The sequence below is a fragment of the Columba livia genome, chromosome 1 (genome assembly GCF_036013475.1).
Source record: "Columba livia isolate bColLiv1 breed racing homer chromosome 1, bColLiv1.pat.W.v2, whole genome shotgun sequence".
In the NCBI taxonomy this organism is placed as follows: Eukaryota; Metazoa; Chordata; class Aves; order Columbiformes; family Columbidae; genus Columba; species Columba livia.
In genome coordinates, this window is record NC_088602.1 from 70441788 (window position 1) to 70454645 (window position 12858).

The window sequence follows — 12858 nt, forward strand, 5'->3', positions numbered from 1 at the left end:
AGAATAATACAAAAGTGTATTGACAGAAGTCCAAACCCAGAAAAAGTGAGGAGTTAATGAGCTCATTTTATTCCCTTTTAATACGACAAAATTGAAGTATGCTGCACATTGAAAATAAATGGCCTGAGCCATATATCTGTGGCAAAAATGGGGTGCTTGTTCTAAAACAACTTGAGAAAAAACAGGCACAAACAAATGAAGGCATCCAAGGTTTTTAGTGACTCTGCACCTCAGTGCACCTTCAAGGAGAGAAACCTTCACATTCAGTAAGTTTTCAGAAATCACCACATACCTGCTTTTACAAGATCAGCCTGCTTTGACAATGATTCATGAATAGGCATCTAAACAGATCACTATTTATTTTTCAAAAGTCTGGATACCTGCCTATATGTAAAAGACAAAAACACAGGAAAAAATTTCTAATGCATAGGACTTTACTACTTCCTCCAATCTTTCTCCATAGGCTTGGATAAAGACATCAAACATTAAAAGCACATTTGCTGATACTCCCTTCTACCAGGACTGAGTTAAGCACAACACACACTTCCAAGCTGCTAACACATAAGAATATCAACAATATTTCTTATGAAAGCCTGTAGCTTTTAGACTATCCTTCTTTCATAGAGAAAAAAAAAATCACAAAAATAAGTCAAACTGTAAAGTTGGAGACAATCTAGGAAATATTATAAAGGCTGTCTATTATTCATATTTACAAAGAAAAACTGAAGAGAAATTTTCACTTAATGTGACAGACTGAGTACCAACTATGTATTGTACCTGGTGCCAAAACTATGCAGCTGTTCAGATATACAAGGCTTTAATAATGAATATTTTATTCCTTAAAAAGTGAGCACTGGGACACAATCTGGCTAATTCGTGCAAGATCAGGATAAAGCCTGTCAGAAGCTGTTACTGAGCACAATTAACTGCTGGCTAGGTAGGGAAATGGTCTTAGATTATTTGTTCATCTTCAGCTCTGATAAAGAGTTTGAAAATGGAAACACATTAGAAGAAATTTTTGGTTATGCCAAAAAAAAAAAAGCTGTAAAAACCAGATACTTAAAAAACAAAATCCGCAAAACATAAAACATCAAACCTGAAAAACTAACCAGCCAAGACAAAAGGGGCATCCATGTGGAACTGGATAAATTGAAAACAAAACAGGAAAATGAGAGAAATTCAGCAAAAATGGTTAATTCAGGCTTCATTTGTAGTTTTACTTTGACCTCTTTATATTTTGAACATGACATGCCTTAATCTGAAAATTAATGGAAACAAGCATTATACTATCCCATACAACAGAATAAATAGAATAACGAAAAAATCATATTTCAATGTAGTATTCACTGTTGTTCAAAATATGACAGCTTAAGGCATTAAATGAACATTTCAGAAAGGCAAAAAATGACTTATTCCCCTCCCTAGAAGTCTGATTCACTATTTTTCATTTACCTCTTAAAAAATGTAGTCTTGTAATGAAGTAGAAAAATACAATCACGAATTACATTATGTAGAATGAGCAATTGATGCAAAAATCTTGTAAACTCAGTCTAACTGAATGCTCTGAAGCATTCAGCAAATAATTACAAATATCAAATGCATCCAGTTTGTGTTTGCAAACGATCCATGCAAAAGCTCAAAAATTATTCAGTTCTTTTAAAATAGTGACTTACCTTATAAAACATATGGTTTACTTTCAGTAACCAGCTTATTATAAAAAAAAAAATCCAATGTGTTTTTCCTACACCAGTCAAAGACAAAACATTCCTATCTTTTCCCACAAACAAAGTATTGGTAGAAGATGCACCACAAATTAATCATCAAGGAGTCAAGCAGATTATAGCGCAAAAAGCTGTCTTATTTTAGAAGGATGGACAGAATACTAGAAGCTACGAGTGGCACAGAGGAAATTTAAGCAAATATGTCATGATGCTTAAGTTATGATTCCCTAGCACTGCACCATTTTTAACTATATGGCACTATCTTACTAAACTGAAAACATTGCTGTATGCTGCAGAAAAGTCTGTATGACAGCACCTCATTCAAACATTTCAAATAAAGCTGCTAGTAATCTAGTTCAAATCTCCACTAATTGAGGTTATTTCAACCTGCAGAAGCACAGAGGAAGTCTTTAGTACGCTAAACTGTGTTCAATAGACACAGGCTTGTTTCCTCTCAAGTATAACTCCTACTCCAGAAGAAGACGACAATTGGAAGGTCCCTAAGCGCATGTTTTACAACACTTATTACAATCTGAAAATCTTAAAAATTCTGGTGAAAGCAGAGATATTTGAATGGAGAAGAATGAAAGCTCCTAATTCTGAAGTCAAACAAGAAATCCTAGTTGTATTGGGGCAGGATATTAAATAGGATGTTGGAGTTAAATATTGGTGCTATTGTTTTATCAGACTGAGATTAGGAAGAACTAAGATCATGGTACTCAACATGAACAGGAGAAGAAAAAAAAAGGATACTGTGACATTGATTACTTGCATGCTATTGCACAGATGGGGTAAATTCAAGAGGTAGAGCTAAAAGAATAGAACTTAGTTAAAGCCTTTGCACCTGCTCTAGCAGATGGATGTAATTAATAACAGAAAAGAAACAGAAGAACTCAAGTAAAATTGCTCCCTGAGGGTTAGGTTGTTTTAAAATTAAGCTGACATGCTTTTTAAATACAATATATTAAGGCGGAGATGTGTTTTGAAGTGGGTTGTCTAGTTTACAGCAAACAAACTCATTAGTGAGGTGTACAGGCAAACACAGGCCTGGCCCCACAATTAGTTTTCATACTTATTCTGCAAACAGATAATTTATTTTCTAATCGCTCAGTCAAGTAAATTGTTCTGCTATATTTTGCATGGGAAACAATATCATCCTCAAGATGATTTCCTCCTCGTGCAAATGAAAGATGTGAAAATGTAACCAGTCAGTAAAATTCTTCCCAATGTACTTCCAATGTGCCCTTTAAGAGGTTCACTTCTCAAGAAGCCAGCTGAAAGTAATGTTCATTTTTTGAAGTCCAACCAAAATTCACAAAGATGAAAGGCCCCATATTGCAGTGTGTCTGCACGTGTGTATATTTATATGCACACACACACTCCAACTATATCTGTATACAGTTACTACAGTTATGATGACAATGTGCCACATGACGATCTGTGGTGCTAAATTATTAAGATACTCCCTAGTAGTTTTGGCTCATGTTTGCTGGTGTCTTCCCAAAGAAATCCCAGGGAGGTTCGGGTTAGCACAGTCAGGGATGACTCCCTGGATGCAGTTATTTTGGGTGTGGGGTTGTGAGGAGGTGGAATTAGTGGAACAACTTCAGTAAGAATGGTGGCTACCAACCCTGTCTTGCCCCGCTGCCCAGCCTCAGGGCCCGAGAACAGTGCCTGTCCCATTCTGTTTACAGGTGCAGAGCCAAATTTAGCTTGTCTTTCCAAATCAAGGATAAAAAGAGGACTTAAATCCTCAGCAGAGAAAACTAATGCAGCAACACTGTATTATCATCAGTTGTACTGCAACAGCCTGTGGGAGCAATGATAGATTTCTACAGTGTGCAAAAACTTGGAAAGGCAAGGTGTGGTGTTTTTTGTTTGGTTGGTTGGTTTTTTTACAACACTTCAACAGGGAAGTTAAACCGTTACATTATTCACATTTCATGTGTGAAAATAATATTTTTTCATTTCTAGAAACCAGTAGCAAAACAAATTTTTTAAAAATGTAGGCTTGAGGACTCTATCATTATCTAAGTAGAGAGAGGAAAAATATTTAGAGGCAGATGAATTAACTGGATAATAATCTAGCAACAAGCTGCCACTGTTATAATGTATTTTTTTTTTCTAAGTAATTACCCACTAAGGCAGGAAAAGCATCTATTATTACACCAACTTAAATTATCAGTAAGAGAATTCTGAGTGTCACAGGTGACTGGTTTTGCTTTCTGTCTCTGAGTTTGCTACCCACAATGGTGGCTTACAGCTTAACAACCCCCCATATAATAAATAAATGGCTTTTTTTTTTTTTTTTAAGATCTGAAGAGCCTAGCATCCTTGAGGGCATATGAAAGTGTTTTCCAATTTGTTCCATATTACTGATGACTATGTAATAATTGTATACTGGGGGGCAGTATAAGACATTATACATTTCTAGAACGGACGAATGAAAATGTATTTAAACAAATAGTTCTGGAACTTAAAAGATAACTATTGTAACAACAGATACCTTTATCTTTTGTTTGTGTGTTTGGGTTACGGTGTGGGGTTTTTTCACTTGGTTGGCTTTGGTTTGTTTGGTGTTTTTACAGAACAGATGGATGTAGGGCACCAAAACAACAGCGGGTTCTAGTGGCCCTTACAGCCCCAGCTTCCCTGCAAAGAAGGACCAGATGCCTTCTGCTGGGGCACCTCACACTCTGCAAAGAGCATGAACTTGTCAGAGCTCAGACATTAAACCACTGCCTGATAGCACACCACAGAACGCTACACCCCTGTGAGCAGTTGCCTTTTGCATAATATTGTACATATTCAGTTAAAACACAAAGAGATTACTTTGAAAGTTTAAGGATGCTGGGATAGCCACGGTATTATGTTACAACTAGCAAGAAGTCAGTTGACATTCAACTTTTGAAATAGCTGACCTAAGCTTCTACAAGCATTGCTACCATATCACTTAACTCAGCATATTGTAGACTATATTAACCTCTAAAAAAGTATACCATCCATGAGGGCAATACCTTATCTTATTTATGTGGCTATAAATAAAACCTACATCTGACCTCTTAATTGTTCTCACGTTTCAGAGTATTTGGGCAAAAAGTCACTTGAAACATGTAAAAAACCCACACAAATGAAAACAGCTTCCAAACCACAGACACTAACTGCAGAAAAATCAATAATATTTTAAGAGCTGGTGAACAAAGAAAACCAAAACATCTCTCTTGCTTCCAACTACTGTCAATGGTGCTTTGGTTGAGTTCATTCATGAGCAGCAACAAAGTTTCATTCACAAGACTAACAGCTCTAGAGGAATGAGAGTCACCAGCAAAGAAAACAAAAACCACAACAAAAGCAGTTAACAGATAGGAAAATACTGTAATGGATAAACGTAATTGTTAATTTCAATCCCTTTTTTCCCTATCAAGCAGCTGAGCTTTTCAAGAAGTCATGCAATTTTGCCTTTCAGTAAAATGCTCAGATCTGAAATCCTTACCATACAAAGGAATTTAAGAGTTCAAAACAAGGCTTCTTTCACACTGTCTTGACTCCCTTATCATACTCTGACTTGCATTCACCTCCACTCCATCCTTTTCATTACAGGATTTCACCAAATCCATACAGCAGTCATCCAGACATCATTAAATGACTGTTTAGTACCTTTACTAGGTTGAGGATCAGCCTCACATAATGTGGAGTTCTTGAAATCTATCACCTCAGATTTATCTCATTTCCATTCTGTAGCATTTTTATACACTGATTAAAACACTTAAAAGCATCAGAAACAAATTGTCATGTTCTTCAGTATAAGAACAACTAAAATGTTTGGTCAGAGAGCCTGAGCAAGAGATCTGTGGAGGTATTTTAATTGTATGTACATAACTTGGGAGCCTTAATTAGACATCGAACTTACCCATGCACCTCACACATAGCCCGAACTGAAATATGCTCTTTCCCCCAGATAATCAAAGTATTTGACTTAAGTTTCTGCTTTGAATCACCCTGTGCTCTCAATGGACCTATGCACAGCAGACTAGCTTCTCAATTTAGGCTGTCAGAGAGACTGAAGTTGGGCTGTGGGAATACCCTCTCATCTGTCCCTCTGGATGGCTATACATTAACATACTGCTGGCCTGGATCAAAAAAAAAAAAAAAAAAGCTGGAGATAGACTTTTTACAGGGGTGTGTAGTCATAGGACAAGGGGTAATGGCTTTAAACTGAAAGAGGGTAGATTTAGATCAGATAGAAGGAAGAAATTCTTCATTATGAGGGTGGTGAAGCACTGGAACAGGCTGTCCAGAGAAGCTGTGGATGCCCCATCCCTGGAAACGTTCAAGGCCAAGTTGGATGGGGCTTTGAGCAACCTGGTCTAGTGGAAGGTGTCCCTGCCCACTGCAGGGGGGTTGGAACTAGATGATCTTCAAGGTCCCTTCCAACCCAAACCATTCTATGATTCTATGAAAATATTCCAGTTGGTCAGTGCCTTCAGCCACCACCCTCTCAGAAGCCTTTTGTCCCTACACACCCAACAGATTGAGTGGGCGAGGTAAGTCCTTATGTTCTCCACTGCAAACAAGCATATGTCTTGAACTTAAAACACATGGCAGCTGTTTCCTCCTCTTCTCTCAGCCCTGCCTCTCAGCTGTCTTCTGTCAAACCATCCTTTCACTCTGCATGCTTGAAATCGCAAAGCAATGCTGTCTCTTCTACCCCTTGCACAGCATGTGAAAGCTTGACCCATGTTTAACACTCTTGATACTGAAGCCACAGGTATCTCCTTCACCTGCTTCTCCCAGCTGACTTGCTTCCAACATACACTCATATGACCCTCTGAGGACGGTAATTCCCAGAATACATGCACAGGCAACTTAAAAAAAGCTGTTTGAAAGCCATCCACTTTCCCCACAGAGCTGGCTATTGACTTAGTAATGCATCACACACAGAGAGGGATGCAGAGAACCAGGCTGCTCGCTCCTGCTGGCTCTGCACTCAGCTGAACTGCACGACAACATGACTCAGCCCCAGACAGCTACCAAGTGCAACTCACAGATCAGGGCTCTTGGCAGCATTTGGAATATGAAGAGAATGACAGAACATCAATGAAAACAAAACAATTGAGGAAAAGAACCAAAGATTTAACAATTTCAGAAAAAAAAAAAAAATAAAATAAAGTCCTCTTCTTTATCCACAACCAAATGAGATGGCAAAAGAGTGAGAAGTCACTACCAACCTAATCTTATGCAAGCTGAGCTCCAAACAAAACACGGGTATGTAGAGGTGCCACAGAAGAGTTCGAAACCAACATCTCAAACACAGGAAAGAGAATAATTTACAGACCCTACAGTGAAATGAGAAGCTTCTAAACCACTTAAGGCTAGTACCTGCCAATTCATATTTTAAAGCTACAGAGGAACAATGAACTTTGAAGAGGACATTATTGATATGCTTTCATTATTGTATGTGTGCCCAGAGGAATAACTTCACACATTTTAAAACAACAGAAAGATATCTGCACTAAAAATACCTACAGAAAACATACTTGCTGATATTAAGAAAATCAAAACTTAAACCCTTGTATCTAATACAATTGCTTTCAGAAAGCAGCTTCAAAGTTGTTAAGCTTTGTATTTGTTTCCTTGTATGAAAATTAATTAGAAGATTAACACTTACAAAACATAATTATTCCCTGGAACATCTTCAAAAGAATCTGAACTCGAATGTCTTGTAGCCTATGTAGGTAAGCCTCACTCCTTTGCAACATTCACAAGTAATACACAAATTTGAAAGGAAAATTTGCCCCAAAATAGAAGTGTACCATACTAATCAGTTTAGTTACCATACCCCTGCAGAAAGTGCTTGTATCAAAGTCAACATAAGGGGGCAATTTTATCTATGACTTGTTTACATATTCCCTCACCACCTTTCAGAGGGGCAGTGTAAGCCTAAATAGCCCTCACCACTTCATACAACTCTCCAGTCCATTTCCAACATGTGAAATCTCAGCACCTCAACACCCCACCCCCCAAAAAAAAAACACCCCAAAAAAAAACCTAAAACAAACGAACCACGAGTAAGTCCCCACCAGACACACGGAAGAAAAACAAGTTCCTGTTCTTTATGGCTACAAAAACAAAACAAAACAAAACAAAACAAAAAACAACAACAAGCTTTCAAAAGCTCGAAGGGGAAGTGCACAGGCAAAACACTCAGGAAGGCGGCAATAACGACTATTGATTTTTAACGCCCACCAAGTGCTCCAGCAGACAGGGGCACAGCAACCTCACCAGAGGGACAGACACACTGCGACAGGCCTCTGGCCGTTTCTGCAGCCCCCGGGAAGTCTAGAGCTAGAGACTCCCGCAGGGTCTCCTCAAACCCATTCACCTCAACCTCGAAGCTTCAAACCACCCCCTCAAAAAGGTGGGCAGCCGTGAGGAGGCGGGACCGGAAGCTCCGCCTCTCCGCTCTTCAAACTCAACCACTGGACAGCTTTCCTATCACTCTCAGCCCTGCCAGACCCCCCCCCCCTCCTTCCCGCCCCCTCCCCATCTCCGAAGCCTTCTCTCAGCCACCACCCCGCCCCGTTCCCAGCTCCTCGCTGATTTGCTAGCGGGCACGTCAAACAAACACAGCTTCCTCTTCTGATTGGCTGTTCCGAAGCGGTGGTTCCCGCCTGCAAGAAGGGGGCTTGGTTTCTCGGCGCTTTCGCCCGCCCTCCCCCTGCGCGCATGCGCGGGATGAGTGTTGTCCTGGGGGTGGGCATGTTCCGAGGAGAGGAGGGGCCGGGAGCGGGGTCGGAGCTGCCGGGGATCCAGCCTCACTTTCTAGGAGTGAGGGAGGACCGTAGCCTGCCGGGGGCCGCCAGCCGTGCCACAGACAGACCCGTGCGTGTGCATAGATCTCTATAGCTCTCTTTTGCATGTCTCTGTAGCACTCTCGTTCTCTCTACACACGCGTGCATATACCCGCCCAGCGGGCGGGCTGGGCTGTGCTGCGGGCAGGGCGATGCGGGCGGCGGGGCAATAGCTCCCCATGCTTCACTGCGGGGCAGCGGCCGCCCGCCACCAGCAGCAGGAACGGCAGCAGCAGCAGCGCCACAGGGCAGAGTCCTGCGGGGCAGCCGGCGCCGCGTTCACGCGTGGCCATCGCCAGCGGCCGCCCCCGGCGCGGCGGCCGGGACGGGGCGCGGGATGCGCTGCCCCTGCCCGCTGGAGCAGTGACGCCCCCCGGCGCCGGAGGGAGGGGAGCCTCGTCCGACCAGACGCTTTGCCTGCTCTCCGCTCCGCCGCCGCCCTCGGCTGAGGACCGGGGAAGCGGCCGCCTCGGGGGCTGGGGAGCCTCTTAGCCGCTCTCCCCGCCGCTCCCGGCTTTTCTCGGCGGCTCCTCTCGCTCTGGGCGCAAAGCCGCGGGGTGCCCTCTGTACGGCGGCGTGCGGCGGGAGCGAGGTGTGTGCCTGCCCGCCCCCCTGACCCCGCTGCCGGGCCGCTTGCCTGCCTTGCGGATCCCTGCCTGCTGCCTTTGCTGCTTTTTCTACTCCCCCCGTCTCCTCTTTCCTACCCCGCCGCTGCGCGTCTTCCGCTTTTGTTGTCTGGTGATGGGGGCATGTGCCCGGCGGGGCCCGGGGAGCGGCGCGGAGCCGGCTGGGCCGGGCCCTGGGGTGGGTGGGTGGGTGGATTCCCCCTCCCGCCGGTTGGTGCTGATGTTGACGGTAAATCTGGGATGGCTTTTTCCAGTGTAAACTCGGGCCAGGTGGGTTTACGTAGTTTTGTCGCGAGAAAGTTAAAACTTGTTCCTAAGCATGCCCTGCTCTTGCCCTTTCCTGCCCGTGAAGAAGGAGGTGTTGTTACCTCACGGGCCGCGGCGGGGTTTTTATGACAAGATGTTTTGGGGCCCCTTGTGAGCCTGTGTCTGTCTGTCCAGCTTGGTTCCCAGATGGCCGGTTCCTTGAACGGCCGGAACCCGCGCAAGGGACGGATCCTGGGCTTCATTGATGCCATCCAGGACGCCGTGGGCCCCCCCAAGCAGGCAGCTGCTGACCGGAGAACTGTGGAGAAGACGTGGAAGCTTATGGACAAAGTGGTGAGTGTCTGTGGTGCGGTCGTGTACACGTACAGGGAAGAATGGGGCTATTTAAGTGGGTACACATGGGGAAACGGCGTCTTCCTGCTGCTCTGACTGTTGTGCTGTGTGTGCCTCGGGAAGTAAGGGGGTTTATGTTTTAGGTAATTTAAGCACCGTTTGGTTTTGGTGGTTGTTTTTCTTCTTTTTCTCTCTATGGCCTCTGGCTATGTTTTTTTTTTCTTTTAATCTCGGTTTGCGGAGAGAAAACAAATGTGTGTGTTTGCCGTAGGCTATTGTTATTTTCAGATTCTTTAAAATGACTCAAACTTGAAGAGCTGCCCTAACGAAAAGCTGCTTGACTTAGACATGTAATCACATATATTCTGTGCGTTGCGTGTTGGATCACATTGTTAGTCTGCAAACAAGACCTCTGAAGTATGAAACTTCAGTTAAGCTGATCGTCCTGTGAGACACGCTCATGATGGCAACACAGATAGGTTTGTGCTTTTAGGAATGTGCGTGGGGACTGAGGGATGTCACTCTTGTCAGTTTAGTAAACAGATTAGTATGGCATGCCTAACTTGCAAGCGTCTGTTCTGCATTTTAGTGATTTTTAAGTACTTCTACTCATCATTTTGAAACTAGAAATACACTGTACTGAAACTCAATTTTTAGGAAGTGGGGCTATAGATCATAGTCTTTCAGATCTTACAGTTCTCTGCACCAGCCTGATACATTTTGTTTAGTGTTATACAAAATGACAGCTTCTATGATGATAGATTATCAAGGAGAGTTGTTACCAGTGGTAGGAATAATTTGATTATGACACAGATAACTGTTCAGGAAGTGCAGGCACTCTGTTTGGCATATGAGGTGATACTTGAGAGCTTCCTCTTGAAACTGCTGGGGAGTGAGGGATGCTATATGTTAGTCTTGGGTCTGTAAGGCAAGAGAGTTATGAGTTTTTAACTCAGTGATTCTTCAAGAATTAGTGTAACTGTTTGCTTTGCCTTGTGGCTCTTTTAAAATGCAGATGTTTACTATTTCTAAAAGTTCCTAAGTAGCTATACTGACGTGATAGAGATTGCTTCATGTTATATGCCTTGACAAATGGTAATTTCGAAGTACTTGATAGAGTTGTTGTGTGATCTCCTTTCTGATGCTCCAAGAATAGCATCTCTATTTCCCCCATAATTTCTGATGATTATTCATTTAAAAAACAGTCTTGATAGAAATGGTTATTATCACAAAGACTTTGACGTTTCCCTGTTATTGATCAAGATGCTGTGGACAGTGAGCATCTTGTAATAAGAACTGGAAGTATAAATGTTTGGAAGCAGGCACTCTTCTTAAGTACAAGGAAGTTTGGCTTGGAAGCCAGGTATCTGGTTTATAGTTGTTGAAACCACGTGGGGAATGTACAGCTTAAACTCCCTCCGTGTCAGGCCATTTACAAATCTGTGTGGTAAGGTCATCCCCTGATTGGTTTGTATATTCATGGTTACCAGAAAATCTAAACACCCCTTGCTTGGACTTGTGGTTTGCTTTTACTCAGATAATGCAGGATAACTGCGTTTGTCAACGTTACAACAGAGCACCAGGACAGCCAGTGAGGCCTGTTCTGCAGAAGTCACTGGAAAGGCTGGACATTGCACTGTGCTTTCTTTTTTATTTTAATGGATAAGTGTCCTCAATTTGGATCTTTAATGTATCCTCTTTAAACTGCTCTCAGTTAATCAAATTTTATTTCCAAATTATATTAAAGTATACCAGACAGGATGATGTCATAGTGTGAGAATGCTGTAGCTTGCTGCTTGAGTTTTTAGCATTTGGTACTTGTAGTGGAAGGATGTGTTTGAGCAAATTTGATGTGTTGGCAAACAAATTTAAGTTGCTTAACCTTATGTGGCAGTAGGCACAGGAAGGCCATTTTCTCCTCTGCCTAAATCAAAACCTGGGATTAAAATCAGAAATAGAATCCTGCTTGGTCTACTGTTGTTTCAAATCCCTTTTCTGGAGTGTGTCCTACAACTGATTTCTGCAGCGGGTCATGGACCATATTAGTACCTAGTGAAGGTGGTAGGCTCTGCGAACATGGTGGGGTGCCACCCATAGTAAGATTGTGGCTTTGAGGCCTATTTTGCTTGTTTTAATAACAGTTATTATCCTTGTTTATTCTTTAATTATAATAGCTGTGATAACCATCTTTTTTGCTTCAATGAGGTAGCTAAAGTTTTCTGCCATTGTAAAGAAATTGAGGAAAGGGAGAATGGAAAAAAAGCTGAAGGATTAAAAAAAAACATTCTTAAAAACTATGTGTAGAGCTCTGGTTTACATTTATTCTTAAGTTTGCCATTCTTTACCTTTCTTTCATTTCTTTTTGTAATTTCCTCATTTGGCAGATGAGATTTTCTGTTTGAATTATTTCCAACAATAAGGGATTAACCAGTTCTACAAATATCACTACTCTATAAGAACTATACTATGAGAGTGGTTTTATCATAGATGTAAAAGTTCTGGCTGCTTGGATACCATGGAAACTTCTCTGTGTAGAATTGGTTGTATGTCATGCTTTGAAATTGCTTAGATTTCATGGTAGTGTTTGTTTTTCATGGGCTGATGCTTCAGCTATTAGAATAGGCAAAAGGTTGCAGGTTTGCTTAAGTGTCTTCTCTTTAAACTTTTGCTACCAGTTTGAAACAAACAAGAGTTTTGAAAGAGTTCTTTAGCAGGACAGAACATTGGGCTACTGCTCCTGGTTACAGCCCTGTTTGTAAAAGTTACTGTAGGCAACATACTTGCAGGAAAAAAAAAATAAAAATATTGTTGTAAGTAATCAGTAAATGTGAATTGTTATCTGTCTGCATGCCTTATATCAGTATCTTCCTTTTTATACTTCGTCCACTGGGATCTGTACTTTTTGAGGTTTACTGATATGTCTTTTGTTATATGAATTTACAATACTAACCGCATTATTAAAGAGGCATCAGCTGTTAGCATCAGTGTGCAGTTTCCCTACTGCTTTTCTCATGGGTAAGCAATAGCTTTACCGTTAAGAACCAAAAATATTTTAATTCC

At 41.8% G+C, this 12858-nt stretch overlaps 1 protein-coding gene across 7 annotated transcripts in view; it reads left to right on the plus strand.

Moving 5' to 3' along the window:
- Positions 1-8422: 8422 nt before the first annotated feature.
- The window catches only part of CBLB (Cbl proto-oncogene B), a 137579-nt gene continuing 133143 nt past the window's right edge, over positions 8423-12858 (plus strand). For 3 of the 7 annotated variants that reach the window (XM_065061386.1, XM_065061401.1, XM_065061415.1), the window contains exons 1-2: positions 8433-8603; positions 9640-9798. In XM_065061386.1, the coding sequence (XP_064917458.1) occupies positions 8448-8603; positions 9640-9798 (315 nt within the window). In that variant the 5' untranslated portion in view covers positions 8433-8447. Of the gene's footprint in view, positions 8604-8962; positions 9165-9324; positions 9469-9639; positions 9799-12858 lie in introns of those variants that run through there. The other 4 variants (XM_005510529.4, XM_065061394.1, XM_065061376.1 and 1 more) reach the window with 3 other exon arrangements.